The following is a 24,919-nucleotide window of genomic DNA, read 5'->3' on the forward strand; positions in this document are numbered from 1 at the left end:
GACACAAGAAAAAGGTTCAACTAAACTTTTCTAAAAATTAACTTTCCTTCATAAATTAAAAAATTATAAAATATTTCTACTCTTTCTAATACTTAATCAAAAATCATTAGTTAAGAGACCAACTTATTTAATATCCTCATGAATCTTATGTGTGTGGATTAATGTGCCCATTAATTCAATAATAACGATTATTATTAATAAGGACTTTTTTAATATGTGTCCTAAGTATGACTTTAAAAATTGGATCAAACTGTCCATTAAATCGATTAAGACACTATTAAAAAACTACTTATTACAGATGAATATTTTCGATAGATTTTATTCCACGAAAATACAAACATATTTTGTGAAGAAATTTTTGTTGGAAACAAAAAAATGAATTAGCATAAATTACAGACAGAAAAGAGAATCTATCGATAATTCTATCAAAAAAATTAATTTTTTTGTGGAAAATAATTACTAACGAAAAATCCGTCTGTATTTAAATAAACAAAATCGTTATATTTTATTAAATTATTACAGATAAAAAATCTGTCTGTAATTTAATTTAAAATATTCTGTCAAAAAATATTCATTTAAACCTAAATTACCCCCTCTCTCTCGACCTCCATTCACACTCCACACACACGAGCTGCTTCATCTCCATCGGAAAATATTCTTCCTCTCTCCATGGTACGAGCTGCTTCTTCTCTCTGTCGCACGAGCTTCTTCTGCCGCTGCCGTTGCCGCCGCCGCTTGCGTATCTCTCTGTCATCCCTTGCGTCGCACGAGCTCCCTCCGCCGTCGCTCTCGTTGCGTCTACTCCCATCGTCACAGAACTCTCTCTACCGCCGCTCTCATTGCATCTGCTCCCTTTGTCACCTCTTCCATCTGATCTCAACTCGCTCTCTCAATTCTTCTTGTAACCATCTGGAATTTCAGGTATATATCCTGATTTTATGATTCTGTTTTTTGTGATAAACCTTAGGGCTCAATTCTGTTTATCATACTTTGCTTTTGTGCTTCATGAATCTGCGGGTTTACTCTGATTTTGATGAATTTTTTTCTGCAATTAAGCTTTTTTTTACCTAAATTTCATGGTTTTTAGGTTGAACACTTTGTGGTAAGCCATTGCTTTCGACCGAAGGCTTTTTCACTTATTATCATTCTGTGGTTGTTAATTTTCTAGGGTTTCATTTAATGCCATTTTTCTTTTTTGTACAGCAGGTTGGTTGGTAAGGGAGCCATGAATAGCGTCTTCAGCGAGCAGATATTCGATGACAAGCTGTCCAAGCTTAATAGCACCCAGCAATGCATTGAAAGTATCCTTTTTTCTTCTTTCATTGTGCTTGATTGATGTTTTTTCGTTGAATTCGCTTTTCAACCATATGAATTCTGAATTACTTTGCCAAGTCAGATTTGAATTTTGCGATTTTGGAAGAATATCATGGACTGTATGACTCTTTCTGGATGAGTTATTGAGTGGGGTAACCGCAAGTAGAAAGCTGTGGAAAGTATTATTTAAAATGTAGATTTGTTTCAATGTTTCGTGTTATCTATATGTAACTAGAAGTTAATGAACATTCCAATTTTAATTTTGCAATCACGGTAGCGATGGATATTCACTTCTTTTGTATTCTTATGTTTATATAAGTTTACTTACTTTTGATGAATTACTTTTGATCTTGATTTTAATCTACTTACTATAGTCTCTAAACTCTGTCTCATTAGTCATTCTATAAGTATCTTTTGGTTTACATATTGATCCATATAGATCTATATAGATCCAACAGTATTTACATATAGATCCAACATTTTTTCATCTAGCTCTAATCATTTCTTTTAAAACCCTTTATTATACTTCAATGCAGGGTCTTGATGTTTACAACTCAAAGCAAGTCAGTTTGCTCACTCCATTCTCTCTATTTTTTTGTCAGTATTTGTGGTTTATAGCTTTTACTTATGTGTGCTGAATTAGTCATTGATTTATTTTGAATGCTATCTATCCTGGCTAAGTTTGTTTCCTCCAAAGTTCTTGTGTAGCATTCATGTAATTTTGTACTTATTATTTGGAATTTATCTATCATTTTCTCTTTCTCAATGCAGATAACAACAATTGCTCCAACAATTTATCTCAAAATGGCAGGACGACCACCTTTGCTTCCATCCAATCAACTTTTTTACCCAAAGAACTTCCTATATATGCTTGATTCTCTGTATGTCTAATTGTTCTTTCTGTCAGGTGATTTGGAACTATTTTATTTTCAGTTTGTTTTCCTTTGTGATCTCATTATTTAAATAGGATTGTCATTTATTAGTCAAATGAAGATCCTTATCTAGCCTGTGCAGCACCTGAGGTTGCCATGTTGGTGCCCTTTCTCATGATTCCATCTACTATTGTTTGTGCTGCCTCATATTGTAATTGTTGCACTTAAAATTACTGTTAAGTTTCTATAAATTTGAGCTACGGATACCTTGAGCATGTATAAAACTCTTTGATTTGTATTGTTTCATTGGAAAATCTATTTACTAGGAATGTTAACTTGATCATATATGCTTTTGCTGTTGTTAAAATCAATATTTTTGGAATATATTCTTTTCTTAACTCTTATATGGAGTTTAAGTTTCAACTGTGAGATGATGCTGATTTTAAGTTTATTTATCTTAGAATTGTTATTTTAGGTATCCGGGGACTGATAGTTTCCATTTTCTCATGAACATCCAAATATTTAACATGATATCATTTCACTTTATTATAGACCATATTCCACTGTGACTCCTTTTTAAATATTTATAACTCTTCCAGTTCTGCCCCTTTAGACATTACACTACTAAGGTTTTATGATTGTCTTCACAAACAGGTTATTGATGAAACACTTAGACCTGGGGGAATTGCAATTTGGCTGATGAAAGAAGCAAAAGAAGACATTAAATACCAAGGTATATATATACATACATATAAAGTAAACAATTTTTCTTGCTAATTATCATGCTCAAAAGAGACTATAATATTATTATATGATAAGCATGTAGTATACTATGTTATTTACATATTTGAGTAGATTTTGTTATTCTAAACGATGCTTTGTAGTTCCATTTCTTTTAGCAGTCTATTTAGATGAGAATGTGTATAATGGAGCTCTAAACTTCAATCCTTGGCGATGGATGGAACCTGAAAATGAGGTTAGTCCTATCATTGGTTCATATATACTTCAAAAAACATTCATAATGACATCATAAGACATTCTTTTCAATTTACTCCATTCCTAGGTCCTAATTACTATATCTGCTTAAAATAATGAAGGAGAAGAGAAACAGGAGAACTAGTCCATTCTATGCACCCTTTGGAGGAGGTGCAAGATTCTGTCCTGGAGCCGAGCTTGCTCGCTTTTATATTGCGCTTTTTTTTTATTACTTTGAAACTACATACAGGTAATGCCACCCTCTAGTGCATAGTTAGTTACATGAATTCTGCTATCAAATTGGTGTAAAATTTTATGCAACTAAAACTAATCAGATATCGCAAATGAATTTCATTAATTTTTCTTCATTATGTACTTAGTTCTTCATTATGTACTTTGTCATGTTCTGTTTCTTAGAAAACTAGTTATTATAGATGGATATTTTCGACAGATTTTATCTCACAAAAACAGAATTTGCGAGGGATTTTTTGTCGGAAACCAAAAAAAATGAATTAGCATAAACTACAGATGGAAAAGAGAATCCGTCAATAATTCTGTCAAAAAAATAATTTATTTTTGTGGTAAATGGTTACCGACGAAAAATCCGTCTGTAATTAAATGGAGAAAAATGCTGCGTTTTATTAAATTATTACCGACAGAAAATCTGTTTGTAATTTAAAATATTCCATCGAAAATACTGAGTTAACCCTAACTCAGACCCTACCCTCTTGATCTCCATTCACACTCCACACAAGTGAAGATCTTCTTCCTCTCTCCGTCCATGCTCTCTCTATCGCACGAGCTTCTTTCACCGCTGCCGCCGCCGCTCGCGTCGCCCAATCTCATCATTCACCTCAGCAACGGCCATTTGCTGGTTATCCTAATCCACCGGTTTAGGAATCATTACACTCATCCTTCATGGAAGATCTCTACCTCTGGTGGTCACGGAGGTAGTTGCGTCGTCGTCATTCTCACCGCTCTGGGCCCAGCCGCTTCTTTCATGCATGGTGTCATCTCCCTCCAACTTTGCGACGGTGCCGCTGGCTGTCGCCTGGCCAACCGCAGCCTTTGTAAATGAGTAATGTGGCTTTGGCGATGGGCGATTCAACCCCTCCACTGCTACTCTGCCGCCCTGGATGGAAACTTCCTCCTCGGCCCAAGCCGTTTCCTCCAAATGTGCCGAATGTAGATCCAGGTGTTCTTCTCTTGTGTGTTCTAGAACGAGAGGTAATTTTGATTGTAGTTTTGGATTTGAATTCTGGAATCCTACTTGAACTGAAATTGCTCTTGATTTTACTAGTTGAAATTCAAAATTGAAAGCTAATTCTTCTTCTTCAGCCAAATCTGTTGCTTCTTCTTCATTTTCTGCATAAATAGACAAAGATGAATGCTGAATTATTGCTCGATCTGCCAGCTCTATTGATTTTGTTTGTTGTTGAGGTTAAAATGTAAAATTGAAATCTGATGAGTCTCTTTCTTCTCCTTTGATGTGAACTTCTTCTGTAAGTTTTGGATTCCTTGCTGATTCTGAAGCTTTGGATATTGTATGTTGACTCTAATTCTGCAATTTTATATTCTAAATCTAAATTCTAAAATTGGAGATATGTGATTATTGAATTTTCTGCTGCTAGCTTTGCTGAATTGTTGCTGAGTAGTAAAAATTCTGCGTTTAATTTGGCTTGAATCTGGAAAATTGGAGGCTCCTAGAGTTGTTGATGATCATTGATTTGGCTGTGGTTACTGTTCTAAGGTCATATAATGAGACTGCATTTTTGGTTAGTCAAAATTATCCTTGTGCCTTCTGATTTGCCTTGTGCCTTCTAATTTGCACTCTAGATCGTTTTTTTTTTTTTTGTGTCAAAGTTTATGTACAAAGAATGAATGATGATGATGATGTGAGCTCTGAGTAAATTTGTAGATCATAATTTATGCCTTTTTTAATCTGTTGCTGTTGATGCTTTTCTTTTCTTTTTCTTTTTTTTTTTTCACTTTTTTTTCTTTTGCCGTTATTCCATCCTATGTAAATATATTAACGCATGCAAGAAAATCTGCCTAAGTACATTATAAGATCTCAATTGTAAAGACTAACGATTCATTTTCTAGCACCTTGTTTGGTAATTTAGTGCTTCAGTTTACAATATGTCAATCTTTGTTTATGTATATCTTGTTTTTGATAATGTGAGCAATTATTGTTTGGAGACTGAGGCCACTTTCACCTTTGATTTTTTTACATTGGTTTTGGAATTTGCTTCTAATGTGTTTTGTTTAACTTATAATATTTTCTATTTGTTCATTTATTCCAATGCTCCACGGCTTAACTATTGCATTTACATGTTTGTTAATTTATGCCAATGCTCCTCGACATGGTCCTCTCTACCTTCATTAATCTCATATTCCTGTTCCATTTTCCCAGCATTTTTCATTAGTCTCTGAAATAGATACCCACACTTTGATAACTCCTCAAAGTAATATAAGCATTCCATTTGGTGTGAGCGCTGCTTAAGAATCCAATGCTTTGTTATAGCTTCTAGATTAGGTGTGATGTTGATATTATGTCGTAGCTATTATGCTTATGTTTTTGTGGTTTTTGCACACAATTTCGTAATGGTTCCACTTGGTACTAGGTATCTGATGTTCGGATGCTGCCTTCTCTATAGCCGCTTCTGCTATTTTTGTTTGGAGTAACCAACGAGGTTTACTCAACTTCGCCTTCTCTTATTCTCATAAATTATCAAGAACTTTTTCTCCCCTCTTCTGAGCAAGATGATGAAGGAAGTGGATAGAAAACGGAAAGCTTTTATTTTGCGTATGCCTATTATCTCAAGTTCTCCACAATGTTTGAGAGATACATTCGTAAAGCTATTTTTCTCTAAGCAGAGTCCATTTTGCTCCATCATAGACCCTTTCTTTTTCTATCACTAAATGTAATCGCCTGGCAATAGAAAATAATATTCCCATAGAAGTAGCTTTATTGAATAAATTGCATAGTGTGATAAGTAGTAACTTTCCTTAAAACTACTACCATATATCTTAATGTTGTATCTTAGATTGTAAATGCTTTAGTCTTGTTAAACAGTGTGACAATGTCTCCCAGGTTCAGCCTCACGGTGCAGTTGGTTATGCCACTGCCACTTGATAAACCCCAATTTTGTGGTTTATCTTGTGTTGAATTTAGGGGTTTCTATCATCTTTTCTCACATTTATTCAATGAAATAGCATGGTTTTGTGAATTGCTCCTAATTTGTGCTTAAGAGTAAAAACATGCTTTTTAGGCCTTAAAATTGCTAATTTTAATTCACTTTAATTTCATTTGGTGCCTTGATATGTTTGTTAAGTGATTTCAGGATTAGAAGGCAAAGATTGGGTTGACAGAATGAAGAAAAAGCATGCAAAAATGGAGAATTCATTAAGAAATGAGGATTTGCTGAACTGAAGGCCATGCGCACGCGTGATGACAAGTCATTTTAGCCTATTTTAACTAGTCTTTTTCTTTTGTTTTCATTAGAATTATGCACTTTCTTGAACTATAAGCAAGCTAATTGAGTAGATTTTCATGTTTCCCTTGATTGAATCAACCATGTATGAATTCATGCCATTTCATGAGGTTTTATGCTATAATTGTTGAATATTATGATAGAATGGATATCTCATGATTATGAGCATAGCTTTGATGTCTTTAGTTGATTAATGATAGGTGAAGAAAGCTTGGAGAAAGGTTGAAGCAAGACGGAATGGCTAGGAGTGAAGAGAGGACAATGGAATAAGTGAAATTGAACCAGGAAGCAAAAAGCTGGACCTAAAGTTAGCATCAAACTTTTGCACAAACTTTTGGTTGAAAAGTTAGCCCCAACGTTAGCCCCCTAACTTGGAGGCTAATGTTGGAACTTGAAAATCACTCCCTGGGTACCAAAAGTTTGCGCCAACGTTAGCCCCCTAACTTTGAGGCTAACGTTGGCACATGAAATTCACCCCTGGGCACCAAAAGTTTGCGCCAACGTTAGCCCCCTAACTTTGAGGCTAACGTTGGCATGAAGAAAACCTCCCTGGGCACCAAAATTTTGCGCCAACGTTAGCCCCCTAACTTGGTGGCTAACGTTGGCACATGAAAATCACAAGGAGGAGCAAAAGTTTGCGCCAACGTTAGCCCCCTAACTTGGTGGCTAACGTTGGCGCCACAAGTGCACAAGGTGAAGCTAACGCTGGGGCCAAAGTTAGACCCCTAACTTTGGCACCAACGTGAGTAGCAGCAAATTTTGTGGGCTGATATGAAAAGTTAGACTGGGATGATTTGGTAACCAAGTTCCTTGCCAAATTTTACCCACCTCAAAGGATCATAAGGTTGAAGACTGAGGTACAAACATTTACACAAATGGAGGCTGAACCCATCCATGAGGCATGGGAGAGATACAAGGCCCTAATCAGGAAATGTCCTCCTGAAATGTTCATTGAGTGGGATAAGCTGCAGAATTTCTATGAGGGCTTAACATTGAAATCTCAAGAGGCTTTGGATCATTCAGCTGGAGGTTCCTTGCAACTCATGAAAACTGCAGAAGAGGCTCAAGAACTCATTGATATGGTGTCCAACATCCAATATTTCTTTGCTCATCAAAGAGGCCGCCAACCATCACAAAGGAGAGGAGTAATGGAGCTAGAAGGAGTGGATTCAATCCTGGCTCAAAACAAGATGATGCAGCAGCAATTTCAACAACAATTTGAGCAAATGGCCAAGAGCCAAGAATCAGGAAGCCTCCCTGAAGAGCCTAGAGAGACAGATGGGGCAACTCTCCAAGCAAGTATCTGTTGAGAGACCTTCAAACTCACTACCCAGTGACACAATTCCAAATCCCAAGGAGGAATGCAAGGCAATACAATTAAGGAGTGGGAGAACATTGATAAGCAACAATGACACTACAAAGAAGCAAGCAGAGAACATCAAAGAACCAACGGAGGATGAGAATCAAACAAAGGCAGATGAGGCTAAGGAGCAAGTGGTGATGCCAAACAAAGGCACTGAGAAACTTAAAGAGAAGGACAACCAGCCACATAGCTCAAAGGAAGTAGCTCAGGGACAGCAGCAAATAGGAAAGAGCATCACACCTCCACTGCCATATCCCCAGAGGTTCAACAAAGAGGTTAAAGACCAACATTTTCACAAATTTAAGCACCAACCACCATAAAAGAAAGCCTCAATGTCAAGCTAATGACAATAAAAGAGCGCTTGTTGGGAGGCAACCCAACCTGAGGTAACGATCTTTTCATATCTATTTTAATAAAAAGGTTAATTAACTTCATCTATATTGCAAGAAGCTAAGTTTTGTGTTACACACCAAAACAATCTAAGGGAGAATGAAGGATTCTAAGTTTGGTGTTCCACCAAAATTACATCATAAAACGCATTTTCACTTTCTGCATAATGCTAGCTTCAAGCATGTTGGATGAACTAGTTAACTCTTCTGCTGTTTCCTAGTTTTCAGTTTTATTGCTTTTGAAAAAAAAAAAAAATTATCACACATGGTTAATTTGATGCATGAAAACCATTGGCAAGGTACTAAGTTTGGTGTTCCCACACCAAAGTAAGTTCAAAAGCCCATAAATAAATCAGCCAGACTAACTATTGTTTCCAAGTGCTTGGGGAACAAGCAACTTTCAATATCATTGCAGAGGTCCATACAAGCCTTTGGAGGGATTAAGAATCATCAACCAAAGAAACAAAAGATGAGCATAAAGGCCAGCAATGGTGATGAGAAGGAAAGCAAGTGAACTCCAACAGGTTGTATTGTTAAGAGATTGTTTACATCAAATATTGCTGCTATTGAAAGTTGGATTGTATCCTTATTTGCCCTGCCTGTCTGCATAGTATAGTTTTTTTTTTACATATATACCCCTGCCTGCATGCATAGCATAGTTTCTCTTTATAATTCAATAAGCAAGATGTTTGATCATTCACAACATTCTTATCTTCAAAACTTGTTTGCACTCCATTTTCAAGAAATGCATCACATGAAAGTTCTTTGAAAAGAAGGATTGAGGAATTAAACAATTTTGAGGCAAGCAAAAGATTAGGAGAAGTGGTGGTTCCGGTTATATGATTTTGTATTGAGGTTGCATGCTTGTGAAAACTTGCATGGGAGCTCATAGGCAGGACATGAAGTTCAAAGAAGTGTTGTGGAGATTCTCAAAAATCAATTGATCCGAGAAGCAGCAAACAGTACAAAAGAAAGAAAAGAAAATACAAAAACAAAAAGAACATGGCCCAAGGCTCTGAGCATCAATTACTAGGCAGAAAAAGAAAAAAAAAAGAAACAACCTTTACATTTCGAGCATTTCTCATTTCTTGCACTTTAAGATTCCGCAATTTACATTTCTTGCACTCTAAGTTTCTGCCATTTAATTTCTTGTTCTTTAAGATTCAGCAATTTAATTTCCTGCTCTCTTTAATTCTATGCAATTTAAGTTCTGCAAATCACAAATCACTCAACCAAATCTTGATTCGCTTGACTAAATTAACCACTAAGCTAAAATTGCTCAATCCTTCAATCCCTGTGGGATCGACCTCACTCCCGTGAGTTTTTATTACTTGATACGACCCGGTACACTTGCCGGTTAGATTTGTGTGTTTTGGAGGAAATTTATTTTTCAACAAAATATTCATCAACGCGTCACCCACGCGTACGCGTGAGATGGAAATTTGCCAGTAAGGCGTACGCGTCACCCACGCGCACGTGTGACCAGAGAATCAGCAATCGACGCGCACGCGTCATCCACGTGCACGCGTGATGTTGGTCACGTGACTCACTTAAAGGCAAAACGCTAGGGGCGATTTTTGGGCTCAAGGAGGCCCAAATCCAAAACATTTCTGATGCTTTTGAACCCAAGGATGGCAAGGGATTGACCGGGGGGGAGTCATAGTGTAGTTTCCATCATGTTGTAGGTTAGAATTCTAGAGACAGAAGCTCTCCCTTCTCTCTAGAATTTAGGGTAGTTTAGGTTAAACTTTCTTAGATCCAATTTTTAATTCTTGTTTTGATTTAGTTTTCTCTTTTAATTTCTTGTTATTACACCTTTGCTCTTATAGTTCTTGTTGTTAATTTTCCTTTCATGTCATTTTTATGATTAATGCACTCTTGTTGAATTCTATTTTCTTTTAATGCAATTTTATGTTTCCATGTCTCTTCCATGTTTATCTTCATTGTTGTTGTTGATTTCTTGTTTGTGTTAGTCATGGATTTGGTTAATACTTGTATTTTGTGATGTTTACTTTTATTGCACTATAGGTGTTTGTTAAAATATTTTCACTAGTTTTAGAGTAGTTTTCTTTACTCTTGACTTAGGCCAAGGGAATTGAGTGACCTTCAGTCATTGGGTCTCATTGAATTAGTTATTTGAGAACTCTATGTGATCAATTTGATAACCATTGACACTAGCCTACTACTAAGTCAATTAGTAGCTAGGTTAGGACTTATGGATTGATGTTGATCAAGCCTATTTGATGTACTTAATGCTTTGAGGTAGACATTATACTTACTTCAAGCATAGAGGTAGACTTAATGGGTTGGTCCCTCATAATTGTCAATATATGGTTTGTAGATAAGGATGGTGATCTCAATTTCCATGTCTTAGTCAAGAGTTCTTTTCTTTATTTTAATTAGTTAATTGTCATTTACTTTCTTGTCCTTATATTTTCTTGTCAATTATCAAAATCAAACCCCCTTTGCATCTTCATAGCCAATAATTGAGCACTTCATTGCAATTCCTTGTGAGACGACACTAGGTTTAAATACTTTGGTTAAATTTCATTGGGGTTTGTACTTGTGACAACCAAAATCAATTAAAATTTGATGTGAGGATTATTTGTTGGTTTGGAGCTATACTTGCAACGAATTTCCTTTTTTATTAAGAGAAATTCTAGACCGACAATAATTCTCACCATCACCACTACTACTGGCGATAGCATCCAGAGGTTAGTTGTTGTAAATTCAAAGCATTCAATGATAAAATTGATTTTAGCTGGTTATGCCACTGCCAGTACTACTTGGCTTTCACTCTAACTTCAAATGTGACTCAATCTGCCATTTCTGATAAGCTCTTGTATATACAAACAACACATTGTGAAATCATTGGTTTTCTTTGGATTATGAAGTTGGCAAATTGTGTTGAGATTGGGCTCATTGCATTGGTTATTCTGGTGATATTGTCCCAGGTATGTTACTTTCTTAAGAGATGTCCTATTCTACTATTTTAATTGTATCAACATGTCCTATTTTAATGCTGCCACTTCCCTGCACCTATGATATATGACTCGAGTTTCTAATATATGACTAAGTTTAAACACCATAGTTTGAGGCAAATAAAGCTTGTTTAAACCCTTTATAGCCTGCATAGTTGTTTTATTCGTTTTCAGTTTTCTCTTTCTTCTTAGACTTAGAGGAAAGGAGGCAAAGATGCATGCAGTAGCTTCATTCAGCTTCATTATTGATTTTGTTAATTGAAGTCAAATTACAACATAGAAAGGAACCCAAAGTTCAAAGTAGTTGTGAATAATTTCTGGTGGAATAATTTATCTAGATAGACCCTAGCATTGTGATTTAATTGGAGGTCAATTTTTTCTTCTTCAAGCTCTTAATGATTTACAATAGTAGTTATTATTTGTTTATTTATTTATTGTTTGATTATTTTTGAATTTTTTTTAGAATTTTAATATTTAAGAATTAATTCTTTTATGTCTTGTTCATTGGGGGTATGGGTGTAGTGGAGGCAAGATGTTGCTTTTACAAGCTATGAGGTCGCAATACAAATGGATGTTTCTACTGAAATGATGATATTTGGTGTGGCTGGGATTGATCCTGAAAGAAGAGAAGAGCTAATCAAGGTTGGATGAATCTTTTTTATGTCACTTAAGCCTAACCTAACACTTTAACATGCTCTTAGTTTATGTCTGAGCATGCTTTTCATGAATATTTTTGTTGATAGTAGATGAGTTTTTTGATAATAAGGTACTTGTGTCTTTAACATACAGAATGAGTTATACTTTACCAAGTTTAAAGTGAAACAGAACAGTACCATAAATTATTTATGCCTTTAGCATTTTCTAAATTATCTAGTTAATTTGCATAGATACGGGCATACGAGCATATCCTCTCAGCCTAACTGGCTTGATGCCAGATAACACTTCAAGGATGTCCTGTAGAGGCCAGAGGCTATATCATCCTTTGAGTTGCGCCACGTGGTCCGAGTACACAGTTATCGATGTTAACTACCTTGTTAAGGTTGATCCAAACATTAATCCAGCTCATGGCAGCTTCATCTCATGTGGGTTCTCAACTGGCTATGGAGATGCATGGAAGGAAGCCAAAGTTGAAAGTGGATCAAGTGTTGCTATTTTTTGTCTTGGTGTTGTTGGATTAGGGGTATGATTATCTTTGTCATTGGTATATGATTATACTTTTTAGCCTTCAGTTTTTATTAATAATGAATTTCCTTGTAATGCAGGTTATAAGTGTAGCAAAAATGTTGGGGGCAACTAGGATAATAGGGATTGACATAAATGATATGAAAAGAGAAAAAGGTGAAGCTTTTGGAATGACTCACTTTATAAATTCAAGTAATTCTAATAAATCTCCTTCAAAATTCATTAAAGAATTGAGTGATGGATTTGATGTGGATTTTCATTTGAGTGCATTGGAGTTGGCCCTTTTCTTACTGAATCATTAGAAGCTATAAAAGTGGTTAGTTTCATTTTTCAAGTTCATTCTTATAATTTTTTTTTGGTGTAAAAATTCAATTAAATCTATTATATAATCCTTCAAAATTGCAAGTGAATCTAATTATAACTTTCTCATGTATAGGGATCAGGTAAAACAATAACACTTGGTGTAGGAACTGAACCTTTTGTATCATTTGGTTTGTTTTCTATTCTTTTTGGAAGAATTTTGAAAGGATCAACATTTGGTGGGTTAAAATTCATATCAGACCTACCCATCATAGATGACAAATGTATTAAACAGGTATTTTCTCAGTCCACATACATAACATAGAGTTAATTGGCACATCTACATCGATCTATCTTCAAATTGCTAAAATAGTTTGTTGTGATTTCGTGGCACCCTAGCCATTGATTTAGCAAAGAATAAGGATATTTGGCCGTGGTTACTGTTCTAAGGTCATATAATGAGACTGTATTTTTGGTTAGTCAAAATTATCCTGTCACCATCTTTAATTAATTAAATAATAATACTAATTTATATACGTTCCACTCTCTTGGGAAGTATCTTTAATGATTGTTGAACGACTTCTAAATCAAGTTACTATTTTAATTAGAGATGTAGGGGAGATCTTTGTTCTTATTTAGTATGTTAATTAGAGACTAGCTATGACTGAATAGTGTGTTTTATTTTTGGATTGTAATCTAGAGTTTGATGCATATTAATAATTTTATATGCTATGCATATTAATTAGAGATTATCTATGCATATATATATTGGGTAGTTGTCTTAATAATGCATATTAATTAGGTGGCATGCATATATATTAAGACAACTATTAATCTTATATACTATGCATATTAATTAGAGACTAGCTATGCATATATACTGAAATAATCTCCATATTTCCATTGACAGTTGTTACCGTAAGAATCCTTTACCCATCTAGATCTTTATGGGCAGTACTGTCAAGGTTCCTCTAAAAGCAAACGCACCCTAGGTTTGTGAGAACCATGGATTTCATAAATAATAAAATCCAAATCAGCAGCCAATACTTGCTTCAATCCTCTAATCCAAAGATGATGTTTACTTTTTTTACATTAATCTACTATGATGAGTATTTAACATATGTTATCTGAACTTCTGAAGATAGGATGTTCCCCTGTCACATTATTGTTCATTTTTATCTTGAACTAGTCACTATCTATATCCTATATTTCTATTGTGCAATCACATTCATGGCACCACATTTGGATGAAATAGGGAATCCTGATGCTTTGGGTGCTGAGCTATTGAAAACACTAGTAAAGATGGCTCCTACTAAAGAGGAAGAGATAAAACTCAAAAACTACAATAGTGACCTTTTAAAACCTAGCTCAGCGGAAAGGTTTCTTAAAGCTGTGCTTGATATCTTTTTTGCCTTTAAGAGGGTTAAAGCTATGCTATATAGTGCTAACTTTGATTCAGAAGTCAATTATCTCTGGAAGTCTTTTCAAACCCTGGAAGTCTGACTTACTTAATCTTTTGCTTTGTGATCTTTAATTTCTTGGCTGTATCTGAGAAACTAACAGATAATCAGTTGTTCATATTTTTCAGGCAGTAATTGAGCAATTAAGGAACAGCTGGTTATTCCTCAAACTCCTTGAAGTTGTTCTCAGAACAGGAAATAGAATGAATGTTGGCACCAATAGAGGCGATGCCAAAGCTTTCAAACTTGAGACACTCTTAAAACTTGTAGATATAAAGGGAACAGATGGAAAGACCACATTGCTTCACTTTGTGGTCCAGGAGATTATTAGATATGAGGATGGAGGCGGGGAATCCGTGAATGGTAGTGTTCAGAACCAAATGGATTTCAAATTTAACGAGGACGAGTTTAAGAAGCAAGGATTACAAGTTGTGGCTGGGCTGAGTAGAGACCTTAGTAATGTTAAGAAAGCAGCAAGAATGGATTCAGATGTCTTAAGCAGCTATGTTTCGAAGCTCGAAACAGGGCTCGATAAAGTGCGACTGGTATTGAAATATGAGAAGCCAGATACGCAGGGAAATTTCTTCTCCACAAAGCAATTTCTGAAATATGCTGAAGAAGAAATCACGAGGATTAAGGTTAAATTTGTTTATTTTTTGTAATATTATAAATATTCGAATACAAATTAGATAAAAATTTGTAATTATTAAATTTACATTTATTTTGTATGAAAACAGGTTTATTTTGCAATGAAAAAATCTAAAAAAATTCTATTTTATCTTATTAACAGATTTACAGATTTTCAGAGTTTGGAATGGTATTCCAAGGCTCAAATTACCGACAAAAAATCTATCAGAAATCTGTTGCGAATTTCTAATAGAAAATCTGTCAAAAAATCTGCCTCTAATTACCGACGAAAAATTCGTCGGAAAATCTATCTCTAATTACCGACAAAAAATTCGTCGGAAATTTTGATGCCCAAGGGAAATGGAGGGGAGAATTTACCGAGGGAAAATCTGTCGGTAACTAGTAAAAATTTGTCGGTAAATTACCGACAGAAAAAAAATTGTCGGTAAATAATTTCCGGTGAGGCTTTTACAGAGGGACGAAATCCGTCGGTAATTTTATTGGTAACCAAAAATCCGTCTGTAATGAGTACCAAATCTGTCAGTAAATTTGTCTGTATTAAGCAATTTTATAGCTGTGAGAAGCCTGTAGGTTTCTCCTCTTTTTGTTTTCTTGCAGTTAAATTCACAATTATGACTCTAGGTTTTCATTTTCTATTTTTTTTATTCATTGATTTGATTCTGATGCATTTCTTCCGGAGAAGGTTATGAACCCGTTGTTCAAGAAGTGTCCTAAGTAGATCGGGATTGGAGGAGCATTGCTGCCAAAGAGGGATTTGACTCGTTTCGTGAAGTGTCCTAATACCGTACAAACCCAGAGGAAGAAAAGGATCCTCAAGCAGAGGTTGAAGGTTCCACCAGCTTTGAACTAGTTTACCAAGACCATTGATAAGAACTTAGGTGCGTAAATAATTATCTCCATTTTGTTTCATTTGCCTTGTTTTATGTTTGTGTAATGCTTCAAGTGTAGTAATATTTTTCTCTTATTTATTTAGAAATTTTTTTATGTTAATCATAGCTTTTATTGGATACCTTTCTATTTAGAAAATTGTTGTTTCATGAATTGCATAAGGCCTTGTAATTATCCTAACTTCACTGCTTTGCATAATTATTGTGTCCTATTAGTTTACATTATAAAATATTAGATTTTGTGAGCATGATTATTTTTGCTTAATTCACTATTAATAGTCGAGTAGTGTGTTGTGACTTTAGTGTGTTTGATGTATTATCTTGCTATCACTGTAATGATTCAATATTTAACAACTACATTGGTTGTTTCGTTCTTGTTACAATTTTAACATTTTAACTTTGCATAGCTCATGAGTTGCATTATTTATTTACTGTAGGTTATTACATGTTCATTAGTATCATTACTGGTCGAAATTGTATTAGTGTGTCTATTAATATATGTGTTTATACTTCTTTTGTTTGCATTAGTTGTTATGCTCTTGATTAACTTTTGTTGATCTTTCATGTAGCAACCAGCCTTTTCAAGAATCATTGGAATACCCACATAAAGAAAAAGCTCAAGAAATTAGGAATTGATCCTATCACACACAAGCCACTCTCTAATAACACCACTGACAAAAATGAAATCAAACTAGAAGAATCACCATTTTAAGAGCAAGATGATGCCAGGGCATCTTAGCTAGTTTCACAAGCCATTTTAGTTTGTTTTAGGTTAGTTTCATGCAATTTCTTAGGCAATAAGTAAGTATTTGGTTGAATATGCATTCATGCCTTGATTCAAGCAAACATTGTGAATTCTAAATAATTTCATGAGAATAATGCAAGGACTGAATGATAAAATGGATGGAGCATCATCTCATGATTAAGAGCAAGACTTTGATGCACTTTGTTTGATTGATTTCAGGTAAGAAGAAGCAGAGAAAAGCCACGTTAGTGCCACTAACTTGGCCATTAACATGGAAGAAGGGACAAGCTTGCAGCGTTAGTGGTGAAGTTAGCACCACTAACGTGTTCGAATGCCAACTAAGCCCACGTTAGTTGCCCCGTTAGTGCCACTAACGTGGGCACTAACATCGAACAAGGGAAAGTGGCAACATTAGTGGTGAAGTTAGCACCACTAATGTGAGGAATGACCAAAGAAGCCCACGTTAGTACCACTAACGTGGGCATTAACGTGGAACAAAGGGGAGGTTTGTAACATTAGTGGTGAAGTTAGCACCACTAACGTGTTCGAGCCAAGGATTGCCCACGTTAATGGCCACGTTACTGTGGAGGAAAGGGTGTTTGCAATGTTAGTGGTGAAGTTAGCATCACTAATGTGCTCGAGTGTTAGGAAAGGCTACGTTAGTGGCCACGTTAGTGCCATTAACGGTGGGGTTAACGTGACTCAAGAGGGTTGGAGGACATTAGTGACCAAGTTAGTGTCACTAACGTCTTCGAACCAAGAATTTACACTTGACATTAACCACACTAACGGCCTGACTAATGTGAAAGCCACCCAATTCAAACTCTCCCAGCAAGTTGAGCAAAGCCCACTGAGATTGTAACTGCTTCAACTAAGCTCAAAGGCCCACATTCAGAGACTTGCAGAGTTAACTGAAGATCAGAGAAGTAGTATATATAGGGGTAGTTTTGAACTAGAAAAGGAGGAATAGCACCTGGGGGGTCCAGGATTGTAAACACCCAAATTTACTTTTCTCTGTAATTCAGTCTTACCTTTCAATGCAGTTTCCATTTAAATTTTTCACTCCCAGAGCTATGAACAACTAAACCCACTTCATTGGGTTAGGGAGCTCTGTTGTAATTCAATGAATCATTAATAGTTCTTATTCTTCTTCTTTTTCTTCTTTCCTTTCTCTTTGATTTACTTGAAAGCTTTCGATCTTCATCGAATTGGATAACTGTCTCGGAAGAGAAGTTATTCAGACTTGGATTTCCTCTGAACATTGGAAGAGGAATGAGAAAATCATGCTAGAAATGCTTTCTCGTATTGGACTGGGTTGGGGGTTGGATGGATATAGTGACATATAATCCTACCAATACTTTGATCTAGGAAAACATGTGGTATAATCAATGACCGTACTTCATCTCTTCCCATGAGCAATTAGATCAAGGAATTGGCCAATTGTTCAAGCTTAGAGAGATTAAATTACCAAGGAATTGGGATTCAATCACCTAAGATTGCCAAGAGATCAATGAGTTATATGGATTGATAAATAGATGAGAATGAACTTGATCCGGAGAATACAATATCTCCTGAGCCCAATGAACTTCCCATTTCTGATCTCCCCATTCTCTATATTTTGTTGTTTTACATTTATGTTCATCATCCCCATTCCCATTTAAGTTTCTGCAATTTACTTTCTGCCATTTATCTTCTCCTATTTACTTTCTGTTATTTACATTCCTTGCTATTTACGTTTCCCGCCATTTAAAGTTATGCAAATCTCAATTTAAATCTGCTCAGTTTAACTAGAACACTCTTCCAATTAAAGTTGCTCAACCAATCAATCCCTGTGGAATTTGACCTCACTCTACAGTGTGCTTTTACTTAATGACAATTCGGTATACTTGCCGAAGGAAATTTGTAGCGATACAGATTTTCGTGCATCAAGTTTATGGCGCCGTTACTGGGGATTGATTTTGCATTGACAATGATTAAATCAGAGGATAGCTAGATTGAACATCTTTTTGTTCTTTTGTTGTTTAGTTTAATTTCATTTTATTTATCTTCATTTTCAGCAATTTCAAGTATCTTTTATTGTTTATTTACATACTTGCACACTAGTCCACTAACTGTTTGACAAATTGCACCACTCACTCTAACCATAATTCTTAACAAGAAGTGACTTCTTCACTGCTTCTACTTGTTTGTTTGCTAAGTGTATGACAGGTAGAAGAGGAGGAGCTTCAACCTCTTTTGATAGTGAACCTGAGAGGACCTTTCTTAGACTAAGGAGGGAAGCAAGAGGTAAAGGAATAGTTGGTTAAGAATGGTTGGAAGAAGATCTAGACATTGCTATGGAGGAAGAAGTTCACAACCATGTTAGAGAGGGTGTTGGTAATCATGTTGGGCAGGAGAGAAGAGTACTAGGCTCTTACATCAATCCCAATCCTGGGAATTGTGGAAGTAGCATCCTAAAACCAACCATTCATGCCAACAACTTTAAGCTAAAACCACAACTCATTACCCTTGCTTAAAACAACTGTTCATTTGGAGGAAATACTCAAGAAGATCCAAACCAACATCTAACCACATTCTTGAGAATTTGTGACACAGTAAAGGCTAATGGTGTTCACCCTGACACCAATAAACTGCTTTTGTTTCCCTTTTCTCTCATGGATAAAGCATCAAAGTGGCTAGAGTCCTTTCCAAAGGAGAGTTCGACCACTTGGGAAGAGGTGGTGAATAAGTTCTTGGCATGATTTTACCCTACCCAAAGAGTTAATAGGTTGAGGGCTGAGGTAGAAACGTTTAGGCAACAAGATGGGGAAACTCTCTATGAAGCATAGGAGAGATACAAGGAGTTGACAAGAAGGTGCCTTTCGGACATGTTCAATGAATGAGTACAGCTGAACATTTTCTATGAAGGATTGTCACAAGAATCAAAGAAGGCCTTAGATCACTCTTCAGGAGGCTCTCTCAATAAAAGGAAGACAATTGATGAGGTCATAGACATCATGGAAACTGTGGCCAACAATGAATACTTCTATGCCTCTGATAGAAACCCAAATAGAGGAGTGATAGAGTTGATTCACATGCATGAATTGTTAGCTCAAAACAAGTTGATTACCAAGCAATTGGCAGACCTCACCAAGCAGATGGAGAGGAACCAAGTTGCAGTAGTTAATACTCAACCACTAGCTCAAGAAGGGGTGAATGCAGAGGAAAGAGGCGATTGGGAGCAAGCCCATTATGTTGGAAACTCATCAAGACAATCCTATGATCTACACTCTAAAACCTATAATCCTGGTTGGAAGAACCACCCAAACTTTAGATGGAGAAACCAGCAAAACCAGAGTCAAGATCATAGACCTGACAACTCCAACCATTACAACAACTCCATTTACCAACACCCCAACCAAAGACCATCTCAAACCCCACTCAACAACTCCTTCCAGCCTCCATATCAAGCACAAAATAGCCATCTTCAACCTCTTAATTCCAACCTACCATCACCATTTGAGGATAGATTATCCCAGATTGAAGCCTTGCTTGGAGAACTTTGCAAGGAGTCTAAGGACATGAGAGTTTTCAGGGAGTAGGTAATATCTAATATGCAAAACCAGAGGGCGGCCATCAAGAAGCTTGAGGCACAAGTGGGATACCTATCTAAGCAATTTCCAACCCACAATTCTCCTAGTAATACCATGGCAAACCCAAGGGAGGAATGTATGGCCATTACACTAAGAAGTGGGAGGGAATTGAAGGAAGCCTCAAGGGAAACACAAGGGAAGAAAGTGGATGAACACTTAAATGATAAAGAAGAACCACAAGCATCCGCTTCCAATCCATCCCAAGACCATATATTCCAAAAGCTTTTTACCCTCAACGATTGAAGAAGAATGAAAACGATAACCAATTCTCCAGATTTTTGGAAGTTCTCAAGAGACTCCAAATCAATATCCCCTTTGCTGAAGCACTAGAACAAATGCCACTCTATGCTAAGTTTTTGAAGGAGTTAATGACCAAGAAGAGGAGTTGGAGAAATGATGAAACAATGGTGTTGACCGAGGAATGTAGTGCTATCATTCAATACAAACTACCCCAGAAATTGAAAGACCATGGGAGCTTCCAAATCCCATGTATCATAGGAGAAATCACAGTGGAAAAAGCCTTATGTGATTTGGGAGCTAGCATAAATTTGATGTCCTTAGCAATGATGAAGAGAATGAAGATTGAAGAAACCAAATCAACAAGAATGGCACTTCAATTAGCAGACCGATCATTCAAATTTCCCCATGGAGTAGTAGAGAACTTGTTGGTGAAGGTGGGAGACTTCATTTTCCCAACAGACTTTGTGGTGTTGGACATGGAGGAAGAAACTAAAGCTTTAATCATTCTCAGAAGGCCGTTCCTAGCAACAGCTGGAGCCATCATTGACGTCCAAAAAGGAGAGCTGGTCCTTAGACTACATGATGAGAAAATGGTATTCAGTGTATTCAAGGCCGTGAGTTACCCACATGAATCACTAGGAGAATTCATGAGGTTGGATGCAGTGGAGATTTTGGTCCAAGAAACTTTTGAAGAAGAAGAGCTTGAGGAGGTGTCAGAAGCAGATCCTCCACCAAATAATGAAGCTACAGTAATTCGATCAACTGAAGTACTCATTCCAAGCATATTATAGGAAAAGAGGGAAGAGAATGGAGCTCCCAAACTTGAACTGAAAGCACTATCCCCACCCTCAAGTATGCATACTTGGGAAGTGATGAGAGCTATCCAGTAATCATCAATTCTGCACTAAGTTAAGAACAAGAGAAGGAGTTAATCAAGGTGCTATAAAAACATCAAGATGCTATTGGATAGACCCTTGCGGACTTGAAGGAGATAAGCCCTTCCATGTGCATGCATCAAATACTGTTGGAGGACGATGCCAAGCCTTCCATTCAACCCCAAAGAAGGCTTAACCCAGTCATGAAAGAAGTGGTACAAAAGAAGGTGATGAAGCTATGGTAGGCAGGGGTGATTTATCCAATTTCAGACAGCCCATGGGTGAGCCCTGTCCAAGTAGGCCCCAAGAAAGGAGGCATCACTGTAGTTCCAAACGAGAGGAACGAACTCATCCCTACAAGAACTATAACGGGATGGAGAATGTGTATTGACTACAAAAAGCTCAATGAGCCCACAAGAAAGGACAACTTTCCACTTCCCTTCATGGACCAAATGCTGGAGAGGCTTGAAAGACACGCATACTACTGCTTCCTGGATGGCTACTCAGGCTACAACCAGATTGTAGTTGACCCAAAAGACCAGGAGAAAACATCCTTCACCTGCCCATATGGGGTCTTTACTTATAGACGCATGCCCTTTGGATTGTTCAATGCACCTACCACTTTCCAAAGATGCTTGTTGTCCATTTTGTTAGATATGATTGAGAAATTCATTGAAGTTTTTATGGACGATTTTTCAGCTAAAAAGATGACAAGAGACTAACCTAGTTTTAAACTGGGAGAAATATCATTTTATGATAACCGAAGGGATAGTCCTTGGCCACAAGATCTTTAATAGAGGTATAGAGGTGGACAAAGCTAATGTGTAGGTAATTGAGAAATTGCCTCCACCCAACAATGTCAAGGAAATTAGGAGCTTCCTCGGATATGCTAGATTCTATAGAAGGTTCATTAGAGACTTTTCAAAAATTGCCAAACCTCTGAGTAATCTACTTGTCTCTGATGCACATTTTGTATTTGATCAAGAATGCATGCTTGCCTTTGAAGATCTTAAAGCAAAACTATCCTCAGCACCTATCATTGCCCCACCTAATTGGGATTTACCTTTCGAACTGATGTGTGATGCATCGGATTTTGCTATTGGGACAGTGTTAGGATAGAGGAAAGACAAATTAATGCATGTTATATATTATGCCAGCAAGGTCCTCAATGAAGCTCAAAAGAACTACACCACCACTAAAAAAGAGTTACTGGCCATAGTGTTTGCATTTGATAAATTTATATCATACCTCATTGGCTCTAAAGTGATTGTTTTTACTGATCATACAGTGCTGAAGTATCTACTTGCCAAACAAGAGTCGAAACCAAGATTGATAAGGTGGATATTACTGCTTCAGAAGTTCAACATTAAGATTAAAGATCGGAAGGGAGTAGAGAACAAGGTAGCATACCATTTGTCAAGAATCCCTTGTGAAGAAGGCAACACACATGACCCGTGTATGAATGAATACTTTCCAGACAAGCAATTGATGTTGGTTCAAAAGGCACCCTGGTTTGCGGACATTGCAAATTTCAAGGCCACTGGGGAGTTCCCTTTGGAGATCAACAAACAGCAAAAGAGAAAGCTTATCAATGATGCCAAGTATTTCATCTGGGATGAACCATACCTATTCAAAAAATGTTCAGATGGAATACTTAGCAGATGAATCTCAGAGAAAGAAGGACAGGAAGTCTTATGGAATTGTCATGGTTCTTGTTATGGAAGGCATTTTGGAGGAGAAAGAACTGCAGCCAAAATATTGCAGTGTGGATTCTTTTGGCCCACTATCTTCAAAGATGCAAAAGAACTAGTGAAGAATTGTAATGAATGCCAGAGAGCTGGAAACCTGCCCAAAAGAAATAGATGCCACAACACTTCATCCTGGAACTTGAATTATTTGACGTATGGGGATTGATTTCATGGGACCATTTCCATCCTCATACTTAAACAAATATATTTTGGTGGCTGTGGACTATGTATCTGTTCATACCCTGGGTTGAGATGTCTGACCCGAGATGATCAACGACAAGCCGACCGACCTCTTCAGGTCAGGACTATCCGACCTCTTCTCAAAGAGCTCGGCCAAATCACCAGGAAAAGCCCAAAAAGGACCCAAACAGAGGAACACGACCCAAATCCAAAGGCAGTCCAAGCCTAAAGAGATAAGGACGGTTCTCTTAAAGATAAGATGACTTCACTCAAAGATAAGATAAGATAAGATAACTATCTTATCTCCAAAAAGGTCACTCCATACCATTATAAATACACTGGAGCACCCAGGTATAACTCATACTCTGATTCTACTAATACCTGCTTAATACCCTTGCTAACTTAAGCATCGGAGTCCCTTGTAGGTACCACCACCCTCCGGTGACGAAGGATCAGCAGCATTGCCAGTCCAATAAGTCGGATGCGACCGCTCCGGCCACCAGCCACAAGCAGGACTTGTCGTCGCCGATCAGTACAGAAGATCTCATCCAAGACCGACCTACAGTTTCAGGTAACCCTCGGAACATTGGCGCCGTTGCCGGGGAACCTGGAAGTCATCCCATCACCATGGCAGACAACCTGGAAAACGACCACAACTCTGATTTGGAAGACCGAACGCCACACAAAAACGCGGAGGTTACACTGGATGATACTTCTCAACCTAACAAATACAAGAACTCCCCAAGCACGGGAACCATGGAGGCACTTCAGGATCGCCTAAAACAACTCGAAAAAGAGGTTGAATATCAACAGAAAACCGAGAGAGATTTACGAAAAGAAGCTAGGTGACGTCACGAACTAGAGGCCAAGCTCCTAAAGATCGAAGCCGATCTCAAAGCTAAAACTACCAGATCCAGCCACAAAGATAGCTCCTACAAAGACCAGGACCCGTTCACCAAGGAGATCATGAAGGCCAAAATCCCAAAAGACTTTAAACCTCCTGACATGACTCAATACAATGGCACGACAGTCCCTGGCCATCATCTTAGCAACTTCCGAAGTAGAATGTATCTCACCGACGCCTCAGACGCAACTTGGTGCAAAGCCTTCCCTACTACTCTGACAAAGACGGCAATTAATGGTTCAACAACCTGCCCCCCAGGTCCATCTCAAGATTTGACGACCTGGCCAAAAAGTTCCTAGCGAGATACTCCATCCAGAAGGATAAAACTAAACATGCCCCAAGTCTACTAAGGATCAAGCAAGGAGATCGGGAAAGCCTTCGCAATTACATGGAAATATTCAACAAGGCATGTTTGGATATACAAAATCTACCAACAGAAGCGGCCATTATGGGACTCATCAATGGCCTACGAGAGGGACCCTTTAGTCACTCCATATCAAAAAAATATCCCACATCTCTAAATGAAGTCCAAGAACGAGCAAAAAAGTACATTAATATGGAGGAAAACTCCCGATTAGGAGAGACCTCAAAATATGGATTCGCCTATAAAGATAAAGAGACCAAGAAAAAAGAAGATCAACACGGGGAAAAGATAAAAAAATACCACAATTACACCCCTCTTCGGGTATCTCTTGTGGATGTCTATCGAAAAGTATGCCACACTGAAAAG

At 37.1% G+C, this 24,919-nt stretch overlaps 2 protein-coding genes across 27 annotated transcripts; both read left to right on the forward strand.

Annotated features, from left to right (window-relative positions):
• On the forward strand, positions 597 to 6,552 carry LOC107639384 (abietadienol/abietadienal oxidase). Of its 25 annotated transcripts, none has more exons than XR_002361179.1 (9): positions 597 to 921; positions 1,204 to 1,301; positions 1,851 to 1,877; positions 2,086 to 2,221; positions 2,841 to 2,919; positions 3,071 to 3,162; positions 3,284 to 3,411; positions 3,879 to 4,936; positions 5,786 to 6,056. XR_002361179.1 is itself a non-coding variant. In XM_021121221.1 (8 exons), the coding sequence occupies exons 4-8, from the start codon at positions 2,198 to 2,200 to the stop codon at positions 6,528 to 6,530; spliced, it is 348 nt and encodes a 115-aa protein (XP_020976880.1). In that variant the 5' UTR covers positions 597 to 921; positions 1,204 to 1,301; positions 1,851 to 1,877; positions 2,086 to 2,197; the 3' UTR covers positions 6,531 to 6,552. The 25 variants fall into 25 exon arrangements, 9 of the variants coding, with proteins under 9 accessions (XP_020976880.1, XP_020976873.1, XP_020976871.1 ...); XR_002361185.1 differs by having other exon boundaries at positions 3,879 to 4,388; XR_002361193.1 differs by having other exon boundaries at positions 3,284 to 4,388; positions 4,669 to 4,705; positions 4,793 to 5,908.
• LOC110271089 (alcohol dehydrogenase-like 7) lies at positions 11,919 to 12,881 on the forward strand. Of its 2 annotated transcripts, XM_021121222.1 has the most exons (3): positions 11,942 to 12,030; positions 12,276 to 12,568; positions 12,651 to 12,881. In XM_021121222.1, exons 2-3 carry the CDS (start codon positions 12,317 to 12,319, stop codon positions 12,870 to 12,872), a joined length of 474 nt encoding a protein of 157 aa, XP_020976881.1. In that variant the 5' UTR covers positions 11,942 to 12,030; positions 12,276 to 12,316; the 3' UTR covers positions 12,873 to 12,881. The 2 variants fall into 2 exon arrangements, with proteins under 2 accessions (XP_020976882.1, XP_020976881.1); XM_021121223.1 differs by having other exon boundaries at positions 11,919 to 12,568.

Source organism: Arachis ipaensis, chromosome B04, assembly GCF_000816755.2.
Source record: "Arachis ipaensis cultivar K30076 chromosome B04, Araip1.1, whole genome shotgun sequence".
Taxonomy (NCBI): Eukaryota; Viridiplantae; Streptophyta; class Magnoliopsida; order Fabales; family Fabaceae; genus Arachis; species Arachis ipaensis.